This window comes from Aedes aegypti, chromosome 1, assembly GCF_002204515.2.
Source record: "Aedes aegypti strain LVP_AGWG chromosome 1, AaegL5.0 Primary Assembly, whole genome shotgun sequence".
NCBI classification, from domain to species: Eukaryota; Metazoa; Arthropoda; class Insecta; order Diptera; family Culicidae; genus Aedes; species Aedes aegypti.
In genome coordinates, this window is record NC_035107.1 from 120,982,291 (window position 1) to 121,005,346 (window position 23,056).

At 38.9% G+C, this 23,056-nt stretch overlaps 1 protein-coding gene across 16 annotated transcripts in view; it reads left to right on the forward strand.

Annotated features, from left to right (window-relative positions):
• The window catches only part of LOC5567734 (sex determination protein fruitless), a 781,499-nt gene that overhangs the window by 142,786 nt on the left and 615,657 nt on the right, over positions 1-23,056 (forward strand). For all 16 annotated transcript variants that reach the window (XM_021846428.1, XM_021846420.1, XM_021846441.1 and 13 more), the window contains one exon: positions 18,819-18,883. In XM_021846428.1, coding sequence (XP_021702120.1) covers positions 18,819-18,883 — 65 coding nt within the window. The remainder of the gene's footprint in view (positions 1-18,818; positions 18,884-23,056) is intronic.

A 23,056-nucleotide genomic window follows, 5' to 3' on the forward strand; every position in this document is an offset into this window, starting at 1 on the left:
TGTACTGGTGAAGCTCCAGCAGTCGTCGATTTACGTTTGTGGGATCTATCTCCACCCCAACTCGCTGCCGGTGCTCTACGCCTCGCACTCTGCAGCCATTCAACAACTCTGTGAACGCATTTCGAGCTCTGACACAATCGTTGTTGTAGGGGACTACAACCTTCCTCAATTAGTCTGGCAGATGGATGATGACGTCGGCAGTTCGCTTCCTTCTAACGCCTCCACCGAACAAGAGATCACCTTGGTTGAAAGAATGGTTGCCTCCGGATTACATCAGATCAATAGCCTTTTGAATTCAAATGACCGCTTGCTGGACCTTGCATTCGTGAACGAAGTAAACGACGTTGAGTTGATCGAGCCACCGTCTTCTCTCCTCCGGGTGGACCGCCACCACAGGCCGTTTGTTCTTCGTATTGACGTGAGCGATATTCGTAGGCAGTTGGCAGGTAATCTAAATCAAGCCGATGAATTTGATTTTCGACGATGCAACTTTGCTGAGCTAGAAGCTGCTATCTCTTCCATTGATTGGAATTCTTTGTTTCACGGCATGGACACTGATCAAACGGTATGTATTTTCTATGAAACTTTGTACGAAATTCCGGACGAGCATGTTCCACGTAGACGACGCCGACGACATTTCTACAAACAGCCTTGGTGGACATCCTAGTTGCAACACCTTCGCAACGTTGTGCGCAAATCTCGTAGACGCTATTTTCGATCGCGGACCGTTCAGAATCGAGAAAGTCTTCGTATCATCAAATCCCGTTACAATGAATGTCAAACAACCTCGTTCCGAAACTACGTTACCAACATGGAAACGACTGCAAAGCAGGATCCCTCCGGTTTCTGGACGTTTATTCGGAACCGCAAGCGTGCTAATAGATTCCCTGCCGAAATGACATTCAATGACACCGTCGCCAACTCTCCCGAAGGCGTTGCTAATTTGTTTGCAGAATTTTTCGAAAGCGTGTACTGCACAAACTCACCAACGTTCTCGCCTGACAGTGTTAGCAATTGTCCAGCATTCGATTTGAATGTCGCACGTTTCGATGTCACACAGCAAGATGTTTCGTCCGCCTTGCGAAAACTCGACATCACAAAGGGACCAGGGACAGATAATCTTCCTCCGTTGTTTCTCAAGGAGTGCGCTGATTCTCTTCAAATTCCGCTGACGATAATTTTCAATCGATCGCTCCATGACAGCACTTTTCCGATGCTCTGGAAAACAGCCTCGATCACTCCGATCTTCAAAGCAGGTTCTACTCGTACAGTTGAAAACTATCGAGGAATCTCGATTTTATGCTGCCTGGGGAAAGTCTTTGAAGAATTAATCCAAAGCGTTTTGTACACTGCATGTCAACCTCTAATATCAGAATTTCAATACGGATTCGTCAAAAAGCGTTCAACTACGACAAATCTCATGACGTTCGACCGAAATTGAAAATAAGCACCAGGTAGACGCCATCTACTTCGACTTTTCCAAAGCATTTGATAAAGTCCCGCATGATCTCGCTACTGCAAAGCTTAGACACCTAGGTTTTCCAAATTGGATTGGATTTCCTCTATGGTTGCAGTCCTATCTAACGCAGCGTAAGGCGTTCGTCAGTATCAACGGCACGCGTTCTCGCGTTATCTCAATCACGTCGGGCGTGCCGCAGGGTAGCGTGTTAGGACCGCTGATATTCATTCTTTTCATCAACGACCTCTGCTTCCGACTAAAATCAGAAAAATTGTTGTACGCGGACGATTTGAAAATTTACAGGGTAATCAAGTCTCATTTGGATTGCTGTGCGCTACAGAACGATATAGATGAGCTTGTGAATTGGTGCCATGTGAACGGTATGGAGCTGAATATAAAAAAATGTAAATCTATTGCATTCTCTCGTCGACACTCACGAATTGATTTTGAGTATATGGTCGGATCGGAACGGATCGAATGCGTGGAATCAATACGCGACTTTGGAGTTACTGTCGACAGCAAACTACGTTTCAATGAGCATGTCTCCCTCACTACCGCCAAGGCTTTTGCCGCTCTAGGATTCGTTCGTCGCACCACCAATTATTTTAAGGATGTATATGCACTCAAGTCGCTCTACTGCTAAAGAGTAGTATTTTAGAATACGCAGTTTGTGTGTGGTCACCGCATCACACGACACAAATCGTTCGGTTGGAGAGAGTCCAGCGAAGTTTTATTCGATATTCTCTTTGTCAATTGCCATGGTCTGATCCCGTAAACCTGCCAGAATACCCAGCCCGCTGTAGACTGATAGATATCGAGACACTTGCTTCCAGACGCAACAATTTACAGCGACTTTTCGTATTCGACCTTTTAAAGGGGAATTTAGATTGTTCATCGCTTCTCGACAATGTTCCATTCTACGCGCCCAATCGCCATTTGCGAGAACGGGACTTGCTACTCATCAGGCGGCATAAAACGTCTTATGGATTCAACAATCCGCTGTCCAAGTGCCTTCGTTTGTTTACTAGTGTTAGTGCTTTGTTCGATTTTAATGTGTCTAAGTATGTTTTTAAGAATAGGATTAAGGATTTAGATTAAGAAACAGTCTGTGGGATTTCAATAATTCGAGACAGTGACAAATAAATAAATAAACATGGTTGCAACTACGAACACAAGGAAGGGTGAATCTCAGAATTCACAACTTCCTTCCAGAAAAATGGGACTTAAAACTGTCACTAAACGTTGCAAAAATGAGCAAAAGGACGTTACTCCGGAATGCGCGCTTTCTTTCAAGGGTGAAATGGTTTATGTTGATAATTGCATCGAAATGAGCAATCAGTTCGATGCTCTAGACAAATTTCCCAAACACAAAATCGAAGCAGCCTCTAGCCCAGGCTCTTTGATTCAAGTGAAGAAGCAAAGAGTGCCGCTATCGTGGTCAGTTGTTCCAAATTTGGAGGATTTAGGCAGGACATCTTGAACTCCATAGGGGTCAAGGTTTCCTTCCAAATCGCAAAGAAAAGAGGCTGTTACGTTTTGCCGAAAACTCTGAAAGATTGTGAACTTCTTCTCAAACATCTTGAAGAGAAGAAGCACATTTTTATTAACTTATCGACAAAACTGAACGTTTGTTCAAAGTCGTCTTGAAAGGTCTGTCAAGTGACTAGAAATCACCTGAAAAGATCAAAAATGGACAAAATGATTTACTTGGATTTTCCCCAGTGCAAGTAATCATTATGAAAAAGAGAACCCAATCTGGCATTGTTTGGAAATGGCTTTCTCATAAAAATTATTCAGTTCACTTCAACAAAAAAGATCTATATAAATTAAAGCTTTAGAAAAAGCTAGACTTATGTTCGATGTCCATGTGACATGGGAACATTTCCAGAAACCTGGAGGAAATGACTAGAACCCCACTCAGTGCCGTCGGTGCTAAAAATGGGGTCATGGAACCAAGCATTGCCGCATAGATGCTTAATACATGATTGGCGGAGGTTCTTCTCACGCTAAGGATGTCTGTTTAGTGAAGGAAGATACCGATAAGTTCATATGCGCTAATTGCGGGGGCAATCATAAGTCGAATTTTTGGGCTTGCCCTTCGCGTAGGCGAGTCGTCGAGGCTCGTGCCAGGCAGATGAACAGTAATATCCTTTACGATAACGGTCGTTTCCGGAATTTTCCTGGTAGAGTATCGAACAATGCTCATTTTTTAGTTAACGATCGCTTGATTAGGAATCATACCCATAAGGAAGATCATAATCATGCTCATTCACAAACTAATTTTAATCTGTCGGGTAGCCGTTTGAATCTTTTATTTTCGAATGTATCTACCCAAGGAAAATCATTTGTCGATATCGTAGCAGGTAATTTTAACTCATCCTCTTTTCATACTATGAGTACCCGTTTGAATTGTTTCAAATCAAATGGAAAAACCCTGCCGCCACAGAAAACTTCTACTCCGCCTATTCGTCTACCAAAAATTATATTTGTTTATTAATTATAACCCTTAATCATTGTTATTGGATTTCGTTTTTCCATAGAAACAAATAAATAATATTTTAAATATTTTTAACTGGAATGCTCGTTTTTTGAATGGTAAAGAGGACGAGCTGTTTAATTTTCTTACTGCCAATAACGTGCATATAGCAGTTATTACTGAAAATTATTTAAAAACTGGATCCGATCTAAAAAAAAGATCCTAAATTTGTATGTTCATCGTAATGATCGACTTGATTGGGCATGTGGGGGAGTTGCAATCATCATTCATACGCGTATAAAATATCAACTGTTTTCGTCATTTGAAATTCAAGTTTTTGAAACATTAGGTGTTTCTGTTGGTACATATACTTTCATAGCTGCCTATTTACCTTTTCAATGCTCTGGACAGCAAGTTAATTTGCTCCAAACTGACTTGCGAAAATTGACTCGCAATACGTCAAATTTTTTTGTCATTGGTGACTTTAATGCCAAACATCGGTCATGGAATAATTCTCAAAGTTATTCCAACGGCAGAATTTTATTTGATGAGTGCTCTCTAGGATACTTCTCAGTTCAATACCCTGATAGCCCTACATGTTTTTCCTCTTCTAGAAATTCATCTACTTGGTCTTAACCGACTCCAGTCATCTTTGTAGCCAATTTATTACTCATGCTGATTTTGATTCTGATCATGTCCCTGTTACATTTCAAATATCCCATGATGCGCTGTCTGGAATATATATATGGAACATACATAGTAATCATGATGTTAGCATTTCTTGGCAAACAAAACTTGATATTGACAATGATTTCGAAACTTCAACAAATTCCATAGTTGAACCAAGGGTCATTGCAATACCAAAATTTTCAATAAAGACAACAATAAAAATGTTCAATTGGACCCTGGCTCTAAACCCTTTTGGAAATTATCTAATATTTTGAAAAAACCTCAGAGCCAATTCCAGCATTGGAAGAGGAAAACAAATTTTTACTAACTAATTGCGAAAAAGCTGCAGAAGATTCTAGCTATCGTCCAATCAGTTTGCTATCCTCCGTCAGTAAACTTTTTGAAAAGGTCATTTTGAACAGAACGATGGTCCGTATCAACGAAAATTAACTTTTGGCTAATGAATAGTTCAGATTCCGCCATAGACATTCGACCACTTACAAACTTTTAAGTGTAACAAATTTGATTCGTCCCAACAAATCTGAACGCTATTTTACTAATGTTGCTCTTCTAGACATAGGAAAAGAATTCAACAGTGTTTGGAATAAAGGCTTGATTGTAAAATTTAAAAACTTTAATTTTTCAACATACATTGTTAGAATAATTCAAAGTTATCTGTCAAATCGAACACTTCAGAATAAAGGTTATCAGAACTCCAAGTCTGAAAGACTACCTGTAAGAGCTGGTGCTCCTAAAGACAACATTTTGGGGCCAATATTATACAATATTTTCACATCTGACTTACCTGAATTACCTCAGGGATGTCGAAAATCTTTGTTTGCATAAAACATAGCCCTATTCTTTGAAAGAAAAATAAAGCGTTTTCTGTAGGAAATTGAAAAAAAAAATGAATATTTTATGTTTACACTTGCAAAACTGGAAGATTTCCGATAATGCTACCAAAACTTCATTTATAATATTCCCATATAAACCAAAAGCTATGAAGTTATTACTCTGTACGTTTGAAACGCAGATATCATCCTAGAAGTAAGAAATAAATGTGAGGTTTGAAATCATACTTATGGATAATTGAAAAAAAAAACATGTTCAATTCATAGCGATGGCACAAATTTCCCAAAAGGGGGTGAAGTGCCTCTAGAGCTGACCCTCTGATACCTGATACCATGCTTATCGCTTTGAATCGGGAAAAAATCACTACATCGAGTGAACAACCCGAACCCAATTGCAACTTCCAACCTCACCCAGGTGCATCTCCGTCACCTTTTTAATTATGTAATGCATTATTAATATGCGTCAATTTGCCGGTAGATTATGTTCAACACAAATTTTAATTAGCATACGCCACTTTCCGGAATTGAAAGGGTATGCACCTCCACGGCACAAAAAAAAAATCGTGGTTACCGCTTTAATTTATGGGAACCATCTTCCACGTGTCTCCGAATCCTGCCATGGCTTTCGGCCCTCCAACTGGGTCAAGGAGAGACGACCCGCTTTGTGGGGGTCATCCATCCTATCCCCCCTTATTCAGGCACCCTTTCCTGCCTGCCCCTTGGGTAATCAACTATTAATAGCGAGTTAATGAGACATTATTGTTTGTGCTATTTTGATAATTATGTAAACACACACCGTGCACGTTCCGTTGACCGAACGAATTAAAAAAGAGCTGTCCGCTGTGATAGCGAATATCAATTTTGAAGCAGCTGTAAACACAACTGGCGTTTAAGTAGTTGCATAGTGGTTCGATTCACGAAAATTGATGGCCAATACCTCAACCTCTCATTTGAATAGTAAATATTAAAACCTACCGAGAAACTAAACAATACATAAACTTTGCAATATGATTAAATAGACAAATGGATGTGAAATTTGCGAAAAAGTTACATGTCTTCTCGGTGTAAACTTAAGCGTTTGGTACTAAATTTGGGACAAAGCGGTAGGACCGCTTCAATTTTTAAGGTATTTGTCCGCCTTTGAACCACTGCGAAGGCGGTTGGCGATAATCCGCATATGGACATCGAATGGGGGCAGATTTTTTCCTCCGACCCTACCGGGGCTCTTTTCCAACATCGAACAGTTAAGTGACCAAACAACAGTCAGTTGGAGCTGAAAAAGCTATCAACATTAATGATAGAGCCACCGACCGCGTGAAATGTTAAATATTTAAAATAAATACACCGACTCAATTTTTGACAGCTCCTGACCCAACCCCGAACCCCAACTGCAAATATGCCATCCACTTGACCGGGGGGACTCATTTCACTAGTAGTGGTGTGGGACCAGTTGGTGGACGCCGCCGATTGCTATCTCACTGCTACGGGACTGATCCCGGAACACCGAACCAATAACCGCAGGGACGCCGATTGTGGTTTCGATTCCAGTGTGAATGTGTCCACGTTGGTGACCGCGTTCGAATTAACCCGATTTGGTGCCCACCGTGATGAACACACGTGCGTAGTCCCACTCCACTCCAGTGCAGTCAGTGCCGATGAGTTGAACCAGATGGCATGGGCGTAGCCTGAGGGGGGCGTTGTCCGTCCTGGACAAAGGGAGCTAAGTCAAATTAACTAACTTAATTCAGTAACTTATCGTGAATCTAAATAGAACAAACGTCTGAAAGAATTTCAGGAAGGACTCTTAGAGTTCTAGAAGCCACTTCCGAATGAATCCCATAAAAACTCATAGAAGAATTATAAAAGAAACGTCCGGGGACAAACCAGGAGTAACTAAAGAAGAAATTCCAGAAGCAACACCTTGAGGAATCCCTGAGGCATTTTCCGGAGGATTTCTTAGAGTAATAGGGTCCTAAAGCCCTGTCCTAATTTTAGTACTAAACGCTTAAGTTAAGGCCAGAAACAAATGTTTAGTCAATTTTTTAAATGTTTTCCGTTTGTTTAAGCCCAAAAAACATGTTTAATAACTTTTAGATTTTGTCATACTCCTTGGCCTAAACTCAAATTTTGGATGAATTTTGTTTTCCGTGTCTCTTCCAAAATGTCAGATAGGAACAACCCCAGTGTTAAAACTAAAAGTCCTGAGGCATTTTTGTCGACAAACTAAACGTCAAACTTGATCATAAGTGTCAAGGTTCATATTTGGAACCATTTTTGAAATAAAAGTTTATATATGGTATGGAAAAATTGCTAAAGTAGTTGCAAGAACATGCTTGTTGCCGCTGGGAGCACTACCGATGCCAAATTTGTAGTTAGGTTTGAGCCACGACAGTAGGAGACAATGGCAGGTTATTAAGAAGAGTCGATAGAGGTGAAAACGTCGATTCATCATACATTTGAAGAATTCTATACAATTTGATTGTGCTACCTAAACTATTATTTCAATTATTAATCTAAAATATTTACTTGTAATTTGTTATTCTATCTAAATCTAATATCTAAAAGTTAGTGAAATCATGTTTAACTACTTCGGATCAATAATCTAAATCTATTCAAACTATTACAATGAACTGCGATCAAAAATGGTTTTAGCGAATTAGACTATTATCCATTTGTTGCGTCGGGGAGAATAGATCGGAGTTGTACCCAGAAGAAGCACTGAAAGTGTAAGATTGAATTCTGTAACCTTTGAAATTATACTTATATATAATAAATAATTGCTTACAGTTTAAAGCTGTATAAAACCGCAGATTCTAGTGCGTGTTTATTATACTGCTGACAACCCTGTGTCTGACCGGATTCCTTGATATGTTCCCCGCCAACAATTCTTTTTCGTATTATTAAATAAAACAAGAATTCATTAAACATTTTTTTGACCGAATTCTAAATTTTATATCTTAAATTATTCCAAAAGAAACTCCCTAAGGAGTTCCAGAAACAACTCTTCAAGGAATTTCAGAGGCAACCCCGGACAAAATAACTGGAGGAACTTTCGAAAGAACTACAGAAGAAACCCTTGAAGGAGGGGCCAGGATTCCCAGTGGAATGCAAGGAGGAACTTTTAACCCTTAAAAGCCCGAGACTAACGATAGCGGATTGAATTTTTCAATGACCACAATTCGGAGACCAGTTGATCAATTAATTTGAAATAAATTTTAAAGTAAATGCTACTTTACCAACTAACTGTTTTACAAACTCTAGGTGAGACATCCCCCCTGACCCTTCTCCGTTGTCTAGGACAAACAGAAAAAGCGTGGACACGAGGGGTCCAAGATTGGCCTCAAATGGATATCTCAACATCCAAATGAGCTAGAAGTTTGGTGTCTGCGGCAAAGTTAGCATATCAAGGGCTATCTGGCGATGAGGAATTTGATTGAGAATTCACACGCCAGGTGGCACCTAGTGACAAAATTGTATCTCAAGATCCTTACCAACTAGAAGGTTGGTGTCTTCGACAAAGCTGTTCTGCATATCAAGAGCAATCTGGCAGTGAAGGGCCTGATTGAGAATTTTCCCGCTAGGTGGCGCCTGTAACAATTTTCTGTAATTGTCTGTATCTCAAGATCAGCTAGAAGGTTGGTGTCTTGAGCAAAACCACATGATAAAATCTAACAAAAAAAATTTTTACATGAAAAAGAAATTAAAAATTTCCGTTGTTTTGAAGACCTCAGGACCAAATGGGACTATTTCTGTTCTATTTTTTTCTTGAAAGTTCAGAAAATTGTACGTTTGCTGTCAAATTTTCAACGATGCGCATCAGATTTTTTATTTTCTAAAAAATCATAACTTTTGAACAGCTCAATTGATTTTTATTTTTTTTTATTGAATGAGAGCTTAAGATTCAGGAAAAATATAAAACCCTAAAACAAAATTTTACATGATAAAATATAAAATATTATAGTGATATAGGCTTTTTTTAGTTTTTGGGTTTTTTCGGTTCTGGGACCAAAGAGGGTATTACTGTTCTCATTTTTTCAGAAACTTCAGAAAATATTACGTTTACCCTCAAATTTTCAGCGATGTATAAAAGGTTCAAAAGTTATGATTTAAAAAAAATAAAAATCTGATGCGCTGATGATAGATGATTATCGTGTGTGCCGATGAATATAACTGATTTTTTATTTTCAAAAAAATATATCTCAACCTACATCGCTGAAAATTTGACAGTAAACGTTAAATTTTTTGAACTTTCAAGAAAAAATTGAGAACAGCAATAGCTTCTGTGGTCCCAAAGCCTTAAAAACACGAAAAAACAGAAATGTGTGTGAAAAACAATTTTTTGTTAAATTTTATATTTGTCTTGAAAATTCAAAATCTTTAGCATTCATTTCGCCCAAGAAAATTGAAAATCGGTCAAGCGATTCAAAACTTGAACTGATTTTTCAAAAAATAAAAATTTTGCGAGGTTACGGTTTTTTAGATCACCCTATTTTAGAAATGGTCACCCTAATCAAAAAATCCAAAACCACGGATAAGTAACGAAATAGCAAATTTTCACCGAATTCGGTGACCCACTAGATCGGGTTTTCATGGAATGGCTGAAAAATAAATCTTCAATCTGATATACCTCAAGATCCCTATCATCGTGAAGGTTGATGTCTTCGGTAAACATATTCAGCAGATTTAGAACCATCGGGAAGTGAAAAATCTAATAGAGAATTTATCCGCTAGGAGGTGCTAGTGACAAATTATATTTAATTGACTGTTTATCAAGACCCTTATCAGCTAGAAGGTTGGTGCCTTCGGCAAAGCTGTTCAGCAGATCAAAAGCTAACTGATGAAGAATCTGATTGGGAATTGCTTCACTAGGTGGCGAAAGTATCTTTTTTTAAATAATCTGTACCTGGATATCTCACCCAATGATTATAAGACCAACTAACCAACTAATTGATCAACTGGTATACGAATCGTGCCCATTTAAAAAATCAAGGTTCGTCTAAGGCTTTTAAGGGTTACAGGAATTACAGAAGCAACTCTTGAAGGAATTCCAAGAGCAACTCCGTGATAAATCTCCGAAGATACTTCGTGGGGAATTTCAAAATCAGAGTTTTGTTCATAAAAATCTACCATTGCACTCCACTTGCTATCTGTAATGCGGTAATTAATTTTCATGGAAATTTCTATAAATTTGAACGGAAAAACTGGTTTTTAAATTTTTATGATTACCGAGGATTAAATAATGGATTCTTCAACCTTAAAACAATGTGAGAGGCAACTTCTGCAGGAATATTAGGAGAGTTGTTGAAGAAATTCCATAAGCAATTGCAGGAAAGTAGCAGGAGATACTCCCAGCAGTATTACATAAGAATTGGAAGAATTTAGGAAGAAAAGCTTTGAATGAACATCGGGAGCAACTCTTGAAGGAATTCAAGAAGCAATTCCTATAAGAGTTCCAAAAGCAACTTTTTAAGAAATTTGAAAAATTAATTGCAGAAGCAAATAATTGGAAGAATTCCATAAGAATGTATTAAAGGAATTCGAGAAGCAACCCCCAGGTGAATTCCGGTAGGAGCTTATGAAAAACTTCTGAAGCAACTCATTCAGTATTTCCAGAAGCAACTCCTTGAAGCAGTCTTCTAAGATCATCCTTCTGCTCCAAGATTTAAACAAGCATGCTTTGAATTGGTCGGCGTTAAGTCAGAGGGGACCAAGTACAAAACTTGGAAAAATTGGATTATTCGTTCATTAGATGCGAAATTACCTTACCTCCATTTCACTTTGATCAGATTTGATGAATGTTGTAAATTGCGAGAGATATGTTATAAATTTACTTTGGATGATCAATAAAAATCGATAAAAGTGTGCAGTCAGAGTGGACCAAGTGCTTATTAGCATAACAGCAAAAATAATCAACGCACTGAGGAATGCGAGGAAATTAAACCATTTCAAGAGATTTATCAGATTTGTCGACATCGAATGATTCTTCTACTCATCTTTCAATATAAATTCATAAACATTACTTAATTCGATGCATATGATTTTGGTTTTTGGCCATTTATCATATCTGGATGGGTGGTCAGAAATTGCAACAATTTTTGTGCAGACAGAGCGGACCAAGTGTTTAAAACCAATAAACTGACTGATTATTGCATTTTTTGAGTCGATTTCAAAGTCTGATAGGAGTTTATGGTAGTTCTATGGTGTATGTATGGCATGTCCTAGAACTCGCTTATTGGACCAGCTTATATACCGACCAAAAGGTACTCAAGATTTCCACTTGGTCCACTCTGACTGAACGCATATTTGAATATTTCTGGTCTCCAATGCTTTGACCCTGCAAAACCATTAATTTTCAAGCTATCAAAATGCCACTAATTTCGAGATTGGCGATATGAATTATTGAAGAATTTATGATTCTGGTGTCGAAGGGTCTTGATAATCTGCTTATCTTAGTAATATGCACCCATTTTGACCATATAAGCATTAAATAATTGTTATTTTCCTAAAAATTGTTCAGTCAGAGTGAACCAACTCACTGAACGGTGGTCTTTGGTTCAGTCAGAGTGGACCAAGTACACATAGTCCATCAAAAAATCGTTCTATCAGAGGTTTGGATTATGATTTTTCATGATTATCACTTCACATTATATTGTGTGAAAGTAATGCAGAGATGTGTGGAAATATTGAACCAAAATTTTAACGAGTTAAAAAAATTACAGAGCGTTAGACTTTAATCCCATTTTTCTCAAAATATGAAAAATGTTACTTGGTCCACTCTGACTTAACGCCGACCAATTCATCTCAATAAGCGGGATCGTTTTGAATCCTGATTGTTTCAATCTCAGCGTGCGGGATTTGTGCCAGGATTCAATCTCAGGATTGAATCATTGTCATAAGCTCACAGGACATCAATTGAATGCAAGAAGCTCCCCGAATTGAATAGTACAAAATGTTCCTCCTGTCCAATATGAATATTCAACGTTTCAATGAGGATTGGGATGAACCAAACCTATGGAATGAGAGGCGCAGTAGTAGGGAAAATTATATCCGTCGTCAGAAACGTTCAAGAGTTGTATCAAACCAACCTAGTGGCTGGCCCTACTGGCAGTCATTACTAGCCTTGGTGTAATGTATCAAGTCAAATATTTGAGCGTCACAGCACTATGTTTGGTAAATGAGAGAATGTCAGATCTCTCACGGAAGTCAAATCTGAAATTTTGATAGAATTTTATTCATATTCGATATATCGATATACATCGATAGACTCATCACAAACGCCTTGTCAGACAAAAAATTTCAGTTAACATTGCCAGAAATATCAATGCTGACTCGATTTATTCTACCATCAAACAATTGATCTAGGATTGAATTTTGGGATTCAATCCTCCCATACACGTGGCAATGAATCATGCCTGGATTTATACAAAAAATGCGCGCGAAACAATTCTTGCTCTGGTGATTTTAAAACTCAGCAGCTCTTGGAAAGGGATTTTTTGAAGACTGCCTTGAAGTATTTCATGGCCAACTCTCGGAAGAATTTCAGAATTATTCCAAAAGTATCTTCTTAAAAAATAGAAACTTCTGAAAGAATTTCATAAGCATCTTCCTGAGGAATTCCAGCAGCAACTATTGAAGCTTTTTCAATCCCAGTGGAATTCCAGGAGGAACTCCCGACAGAATTCCAGAAGCCGCTTTCAAAGGAATTCTAAGCGCAAGAGGTGGTCAGATGCTAGTTCCTGTGGAATTTCAGATGAATATAGATAAGTTTTAATTAAATATTACAGAGGAATTCCAGAAGCATTTACCTGAGGCATTCCAGCAGCAACTATTGACGCTATTCCAAAAGCAACTTTGTGAGAAATCACAGAAGAAGCTCTTGGATAAATTTCAAGAGATTAAAATAAATTTATTCGAGACTCTTAAAGCAATTCGATAAGCAACTCCTTAGAAAATGCCGGACACCATTCTCTGAGGATTTCTAGGAGGAACTTTCGGAGGTATTCCATTACAACAACAACGATTTTATAAGTAACTTCAGAAGCAACTATGGAAAAAGTCGAAGAACGTTAACGTGAGACACTTTAAAAGTAACTCCTTGAGAATTTGCAGACGCAACATCTGGAGAACCAGGGGGTTTTCTATAAAGGATTCAAGAAGTAATTCCATGAACAATTAAAAAAAATATACAGGGAGTTCCAGGAGGAACTTCTGGAATAATTACAAGAGAGTTTCTGGAAAGAATTTCAGAAGCATTTTTTTTTGAGAATTTCAGGAGCAACTCTTGGAGGAATTTGTGGATGAATTTGTGAAACATTTCCAGAAGATTTTTTTAAGGAATACTCAAGGAAGCCTTAAACGAATTCCAGAACCAACTCTTACAGGGACTTCCAAAGCAAGTGTGGGAAATATTCCCAATGCAACTTCGGGGGGAACTCTAGAAAGACCTTCTGATGGACATCCATAAGCATTTTCCTATGGAACTCTAGGAGGGACTATTTAAGAAATCAATAAAACAGCACTTGTTGGAATTTTTGGATGAATTTCGCGAAAAATAGGCTTAAGGGACTATAATTAGAACTATTGAACGAGTTGCAAAAGAAACTCCTTTAGGAATTATAGAAACAGCTCCCGGTGAAATTACAGAAGGAAATCCAGAAGAACATCTACACACTTAATTTAGAATGCCGAATCTCGGCTAACTTTAACCGAGATATGTATAGCCGAGTAGTCGGCAAATAAATTTCCTGGGATCTCAGGAAATAGAAGCCGAGTATGAGTTAATTGTGCTTCGTTGCTAAGCAACCGGTCAATTTGTTAGCCGAATCTCGGTTAAAATTGGGAAACCGAGATTCGCACAGCCGAACTCATGAAAAAAAAATCGAAGTATGTAGAAAAAAATTCTGGAGATATTGCAGGACTTATTCTGGAAGTTCTTCCGGGAGAACAATCAGTAGCTACTCTTGGAAAACTCCAGAAGAAACCTGTTGAGATTCTCGAAGCAATTCCCGGAGGAATTCAAGTTGGATCTCTTGAAGGAATTCCAAAAGCAAGTTTCGGAGGAATTCCAGTAGGAAAATTCCATGAGCAACTCTAAGAGCAACTTTTTCAGAAGACTTGAGGAATTGCAACATCAGCTCCTTAATAAATTTCAGAAGCTACCCCCGGAGAATCTCCAGCAGGTACTGTTAAAAGGATTCCAGAAGAACCTTGAGGAAATTCAGAAGCAACTATTGAAGAATTTCCAAGAGCATCTCCATTGGAATTCATAGAAGTAATCTTCGGAGAAAGTTCAGGAGAAAATCTGGAAGCAACACTTTGATAAATTCTAGACGCTACCTTCTGAGGAATAACAGAAGAAACTTTTGAGAGAAAATGTACCAGAAATTTTTTTTAGTAACACCAGAGCAACTATAGAAGGAACTCTAAGAGTATACAAGTCCTTGAAGAATCCAAGCAGCAACTATTCCCTAGAGGATTTTATTGAAGGGATAAGCAGCTCCCGAAAAAATACAGTAGAAACTATAAGAGGAATTCCAGAAACAACTCTATAAGGAATAACACAAGCAACTCTCGGAGAAATTCTGGGAGGATTTTGCAATGTCCAAAACAACTCTTGCTTGTGGAATTCCTCCTGGAGTTGCGTCTGGAATTTCTCACGTAAATGCTCTTATAATTCCTTTAAAAGTTGCTTCTTCAATTCCTCCGGGAGATTATTTTGAAACTCCATCCAGAATTTTTAGGGTAAATTCTGGATGGAGTTTCAAAATCATCTCCCAGAGATATTGAAGAAGCAACTTTTAAAGGAATTATAAGAGCGTTTACGTGAGAAATTCCAGACGCAACTCCAGGAGGGATTCCACAAGGAAGTTTTGAAGGATTTCAGAAGCAACTCCAGAGTTTATTCTCATAGAACCAATGAATAATTCCACAAGCAACTTTTCAGCATTTGCAAAAGCTAATTTTTTAGCAATTACTCTAGCAATTCCCGGAAAATACTAGGAGGAACTCTTGAGAAACTCCTAAAGCGGCCCCAGGAGAAATTCTAAGAAATTTGTTGTGGAGCTTCAGAAGCAACTTTTAAAAATGATCTAGAAGCAACTCTTGGTGGAATTGAAGAGGTAATCATGAAGAACACCCAAGAGTACCTCTTTGAAGAATTTCAGTAGACTCTCGTAAGAATTCAAGGGGATTTCGTGTTAGAATTCTAGAAGCATTTCCCAGAAATTTCAGAGGCTACCCAGGTAACAATTTGAAGTTGCTCAAACGCTTTTATAGCTAATTCAATTCAGCCTTTGTTTGAACAAAAGCTGTTCATAGCCTGCATTCACTGTTGTTCAGCTGTTAAACATCTAATTCTGGCGATTTTATTCAGCCTTAAGCTTAATTGAAGCTATATAGAAGGCTGAATAAAGGTCTAGCATGCGCTTATTCAGGCCTCTTTCAATAACCATAATTCTATTTTTAGAACAGATGGCAACCTTCGAAAGCTTAACGATCGCTTATTCATCCATTATTCAACAATTAACCAAAAAAATAAAATAAAAAGTATTTACAGGTTTATAGTTTTGGGTTTTATCAACGCAACTAACAATTTCAAACACATAGTGTAGAAAAGTGCTGGAATTTAAAGATGAAGATTAGTAAATATGTGCCATTGAGATTTGAACTGGGATTCGCTGATTTATAACCACTTACCTTGACATCTGCTCCACATGAGACTGTGTGAGCATCATCAACAGCAAGGGACTAACATATTGTTTTGTCTGAATAAGGGCTATTTTAAAGGCTGCATTGAGGCTGAAGAAGTGATAACAGCGCTATGCAAAAACACTTGAGTTATCTGTAAAAGTGTGCTGTGATTTTTGTTTCAAAATAGAATCCTCGGTAATTTTTAATTTTTGCTATTCAATTGTTGTCAACGCAAGTTGGTAATGATTTCAATTTCGTTCAGTTAATTAAAAATGTTACGAAGAAATCTGCGTCATCGAGTGTAGTGTTCTATCTTGTTGTCACACAAGGTCATCGATGCCGGATTCAGGAATTTTTTCGACAGATGATAGGCCGTTTGCTTCGGGATGTGAAAATTTTGTAGTTCGATGAAACAGTTTTATAATAATTAATTTAGTGTTAGACCCAATGTAGGTATATATTTCGGTATGTATATTTTTATCAACATACAGGTGAACAATTTTTCGACAATGGCTGTTGATTTGATTAAAGCTTTAAATAACCTTTAATCAATATCATTCAGGATGGCTGAACAAAAGTTAAAACTGTAGATGGAAAATAGTTTGTTCAACTCAATATTCAGCTTTGAGTGTACTGCTGAATAAGAGTGTTTAATAAGCTTTTCTTCAAATTATTGTTCAGCTGTCACGGTCTTCAGCCTTGTACACCATTGATCAGCCATTATTCAGCGAAAACTCTTGCTGTTCAGCTTTCATTGTTACTTGGGTATTGCCAGAGAAATTCCAGGAGCAACTTCTATGGAAATTATCGAAGAAAATTCTGGCGACATTTTTAGAGCAAATGGCAAAAAAAAAATTTTTGAATTCCAGAAAAAAAAACTCCTTAGATGAGGAGTCCATGGAGAAACTTCTGGAACTAAATCAGTAGTAACTTATAGATGAATTTCAGAAACAACTCCCAAGAAAAGTCTTTAAAGTACTTTAGAGAAATATCCAAAAGGAATCACAGAACGAAATCCTGGTGAAATTTTCAAACAACTTCACAAGAAACTGCAAGAGGAATAATGGCAGCAACTCTTGGAAGAAAAAAAGCAGAAAAATTAAGAATACATTTCATAAGAAGTTTTAGAATTAGGGAAAGTGTACCAGTTATGGCTATAGTGGTTCCCTATTATTATTTTCTCGAAAACATTCACATTCTGAATCTCTTTGAATGTTTCAACATCCAGATATATTTGATATCAAACTACTTACATGCACAGAATGATTGAAAATTTTAGTTTAATACAATTATCACGTATGGCGAAATAGGGAACCATAATGTCCATAACTGGTACACCTACCTTATCATGTGAAGGATTTCAAAATGAATTTCTGAAGAAATGACAAAAGTGGCTCCTTGAGAAATTTCAGGAGAAGCTTCCGAATGAATTTTAGGAGCAACTCTCGGAGGCATTCCAAATGGAAACTCCGAAAAAAATCCTTAAAAACTCTTAATAATTTATAAACTTATGAAAATAAATGCATTCAGAGGGATACCAGACAGCTTGAAGAATTGTGCTCGTGCTTTTTCACAAAGAACTCCAAGATAAACAACCGAAACGACTCCTTAAGGAATTCCATAAGCAACTTTGGGACCTTTAGGAGCACTTTCAGAGATATTTTCTGGAGAAAGTTCAGAAGCAATTTCAAAAGGTACTTCTGCTGGAAAAAAGGCAATTTCTAAAATAATTCCACGGGGATTCCATGCAAAAAATCTCCTGGAGAAACTTTTGAAGATAAACTAGGTATTGCAAAAGGAACACCTGAAAGAATTTCAGAAACAAGTCCTTGTAGAATTATAAAATAAACTTCGAAAAGAAGCAACTCCTGGAGGAAATCCAGAGTTTGTCCCTACAGGAACCTAAGTGGGATCTGCTGGAAAATTGTCAGAGAAAACTCCAACAGAAATTTAACACGCAGCACTTGGAGGAACTTTTAAATGAATTCCTTATGCAACTTCTGCAAAAAAATCGCAAAAATCCTGCCATTCTGGAGCTACTATCCAACTGCTGATTTATCAGCTCAAGTAGCGTTAGCTTACCATGTGCTTCAAGATTAATCATCAAAGAATAATCTACGTCGTCAGCGCAGATTTCGCACTACTACTGTATCGTACGACTTCCGAAGAATGGATCATCGTAGTATTGAAGAAGTACTTTCACAGTTGAAAAGAGAGCATATTTTGGATGCTGTACCTGTTGCACCCCCAACCCCCTGACGGAAATCCAGGCTACGCCCATGCCAACCAATGCACGTAAGTTTAACTGGCGCGCATAATTCGTCGCCTTCGATTGGTTTGCAACATTCCTCGCAAATACCCGGTCGGTGGCCCGCGGTTTCGGTCTCCGAATCAATATTTAACGAGTCGGTAGATTATTTACTCACGGTGAAATAAAAGCGCCTCCCTTTTGGGTGCTGGATTGGGTTGAGCGATTGGTGATTTTTCGGTGGCAAAAGGCTATCCGCACGCTGATCGGCTCAAGCCGAAGTTATTCGGGGATTTGCAAATTGATTTAAACCCGATTTACAAGCACCCAAAATTTTCCACAAGATTTCATGAATCCTTAGTTTTTTTTCAATTATAGAGCAACATTAACAGAAATTAACAATTACACCTTTTTTTTCTCTTGCAGACTACAACTCCCTCCGCTAGTGACAGTTCAGAAGGCAATGGCGATCGTCAACTGAACTCATCAAGGTAAGAACACTCGGCACTTTGGTTGAATAACTTACCTACTATCAGTACACCAACCTAGTCTGGAACATATACGGCCTGCGGGCCAGTAACAGCCGCCGAACCAGCAAATGTGGAAAATTGCCTGGTCCGTATCGATTGGAGCCCTCTGATGGCCAGCCACTTCGTTGTCGGTAGAGAACAGATACGGACGATGTTGGCTGGATGGTTGGCAGTGGTATTCATACGGCTGGATGGCTTTTTTAATTTCCTTCTTCCCTGGGCCGGATCAGGTTCAAGTCCAATGGCTCAGTGCATTTGCCATGGTAGCTATGGCTGAAGTCATATCGTGAGGGAAGCGGAATTCTCTGTCGGTGCTTGTATGGAAATAGTAGAATTTGTACAAAAATGCATAATCCAGGAATTTAATTTCAAAACAGCATGAAACTTCTTTGAATTACTCTGTAGATAACTTTATACATTTTTAATGGGAGTGATCCCATGGGTAAATTACTGAGATTTCTGATGGATGCTGGTCAAAAGAAATATTGAATTAAAAAAATATCTAAATTCGCAGATTGTATCAATAATACCCAATGCCTGGGTAAGTATATCGATAGAATTCAAAACTTAATGGTATTCATCCCTTTGAACCTCTACAAGTATGAACAAAAAAGCACAGTCTATCTAAGAATCATTGATTGAGGTGAAGTGTAGTGCAATTCACAACGTTTGAAATAGCAGTCGTTATTATCTATCTATTCTAACAGAAACTGCACCAGTTATCCCTTTCCCATTGTCTTTCATAATCAAGTTCATAAATTGCTCCGTGAATGTAATCCATTACTTACGCTCGACTTTCACAGCAGATTCAAACATCTACCCACCAACGACCACCCCCACCCACATCCGGCAATCAGTCGGGAAGAAAACTTCCCGAAAACAAATTTGCAGCTTCTTTAGCTCTTCGCCACAGTCAAAGTAGCTCGTTGAAATCCTGCTTCAGAACTGGAAAATGATCCACTTCCCGGTCGTGGAGGAGGAATACTTTCGGCCCCGTCTCGCCCATACCCAGGTCCTGGATTCTTCAAATGTTGTTAATCAGCTTAGCGAAACACTGCTACTGATGGTGCTAGCTACTGCTACTGGATACTGGTAATGTACCGATACGTATAACTCTACTTTTCATTGTAAGGATATGTAAATATCTCATCCATCTACCACTTGCCTCCAACTTCCGTATCTACGTGCAAATATCGCATGTCTCATCGTGCCTCAATTCGCTCGTCACAGCTTTCCTGGCCTGTATCTGGCGGAGTAACACTTCTGATTACCCTGGTGTGATACGGTAAGACCGGATAAGAACTACTTTCTGCCTGTAGTGCCACACCTTGCACTCGTCGTCTTTTGTTGCAACAAATTGCAAAACTTAAGCTATTGTTGGAAGGCGTAGGCGCTGCTGAAGCCCTGAAGTATTATATTTGTATAGGGGTGTAGGGTATTTCAATCAAATTTCGGCCTCATGAAATTCCGTGAGCAAATTTTGTACTGCAATCGACTCTGAAAAGTTCTTTGTGACTTGTGTAAATTACATCGCGAATTTTTTACTTGATTAACCCTAGATCCCCTTTATCTCCAAATTTGGGATGGTGGATAAGTTACTTTACCTAACTGTTTGGAAACGGTATGTAGCCCAAAGTGTGGGAAGCTGAGGTGAATTTACAATTGGCTCTCGTAAATAAGCCGAAAACCGTCGTCAGGGCGGATATTGTCGAGTGGGGTTCCATTGTTGGCTGTTGGGATGAACGGCTGAGTTGTTTATTTTAAGGAACGAATTATGTCGTTGCTGTTCATGTTTTCTGGCTGTTACATTGTTTCTCTTAAAGTAGAATGCAACGTTATTGAAATGCATTTACACGTGTTACATTACTGAACATTTCAGCAACTTACAATCGGTTTTTCGAACAGTACAATAACTATAAGAACTTTCATCTCTAAGTTTCTAAGAAGTCTAACTTGTCTAGAAGAAGCTTTTATAATTATTTCAGAAAAAAAGATCAACAGCACAACAAAAGCAAGTAACCATTATCTATTAAAACATGCTGTTCACGCACATAGAGCGAAGGATCGTTAATTCAATCCGGTATCGACGGGGACGGGCGCGGTGATAATTCTCACTAAGAAACAGTGATTTAAGGTCAATGCACTTCACTTTATTTTGCGGTAAATAAACAACAAACTTTATTTGGCCGATAAACTACAAGTGGTTTTTATTCCGACCGAATGCGACGGAGGTTTATTTTGAACTGATTTTGAACTATCTATCGTAAAAGCACCGGTTTTGGCCAGTGTAAAAGAAAATGTCAATAAAAATTATATGGGAAGCCGTATTTATATTACAAATATGTCAACTGCAAGCTTACAATTCATATTATATGTGTAAATACCGAAACTGAGCTAAAACCATCGTTTCGCTTCGAAAATAACGTTGGTCAATATAGGCCACCAGAACAAGTTTTGGCCAGAGACTTAACTTCGGTTCCTAAATTGGCCAATCACATTGATTTCTAACGAGAGTGGCCAAATTAGGAGTACCCTGGCCGAATTAGGTGTATGAGAGTTGAAATTATAAGGAAAATGAATTCTTTTTCTTATGTTTTGAATAAATTTGGACGAGTAAATGAATGTAGCTCTATCATATGAATGTGATCTACTGAACACAAAAGGTTTCAAGGTGATTGGCTATGTAAAACGGTGTATAATCCACTATGGCTACAACTGGCGTATGGCCAAAACCGGTGCTTCTACCCTACTGCTTCTCCTGGCTGGTAAGATCACAACACCCGATCGGGAGGCGATCGGTACCAAAAAGCCTATTGCGTATACCGTACACAGGCAATAGTGTGCGGTGATATGCGGTTCGGTTGTATACTGTTTTGGCGGTGACACAGTAGGGTGGTTCTCGCAACATAATTTAAATATTCTAATTAGAGTTTGGCGCAATCATATGCCGCCTTGAAGCCTACGGATTTCAACTAATTTGATATTCTAAATTTCTATAATGGCTTCCTAATCTTATTTACAAATCTAGTGGTTCGAATTCATTGGTTGCTAGATTTCTTGTCGGTGCAATGTGAATTCACGGTTAAGCGTATAGACACTTCATTGATGATTGATGTTCTTCAAGAACGTTGATAAACTGCAGTGATATTAATCGTGCTAGGGTGCCGTGCGCATAAAGGCTCGTGGGTAATGGTGCTTCTTCTTGACGAATGCTATGCCTTCTGGGCACATCGCGAAGGGATTGGTAGTTGCGGGATCTTCAGGTGCGTCTGCAACTTGATTGCTGACGACGAATCAAACGCCGGTGTGCCATTCCGGTACTTCTACGAGGCTGTGGTCGATTCCTCTCTCTTGGATGGCGATGACGATTCTCCGAGCGAGATACCATCGATCGCTAAGGGGACATCTTCGGGGTGGTATTTGGTCGTCCTACGGTTGCCTTGCTGTCGTCCTCGACGACGGGGAAGGGCATCTTTCGTTGCTGCAAATGAGAGGGTGCTTTTTCACTTGGATTTATGTACAATACAACAACTTGCCTGGAACGGAGGCCCTCGTGGCTTCTGTCTGCTTCTGTCTGCATTTTGTCATACAGCAGCGTTCGACTACCGACGATCTTCTTGAAGCTGTTTTTGAAGCATTTCACGGCAGCTTCCCATAGACCACCGAAATTGGGCGATCTGGCCGGTATGAACTTGAATTCAATCCCTTCATCTGCGGCGTTGCTGGCTACAGCATTCTGGAACTGTTGCTGCTCGAACAAACTCAACAGCTGTCGAAGTTCCCGCTTTGCTCCTACGAAGTTCTTGGCATTGTCACACATGATCACGGCTGGACTTCCTCGACGGGCAGTGAATCGTCGTAATGTCGCCAGAAATGCCGCTGTGGTGAGATCGACGACTAACTCGACATGAACGGCCTTGGTAACGAGGCAAACGAATATTGCTACGAAGCATTTAACGGAACCACTACGGCGCTGCGGATAGGACACCAGGAACGGGCCGCAATAATCTACATCGACCTTGAGAAATGGTGGTGCCGGATTCACTCTTTCCAGTGGCAGCTCTGCCATCAGCTGTTCTTGACATCTGGGCATGATCCGGAAGCAGGTGACGCACTCATGTAACACCTTTCGTA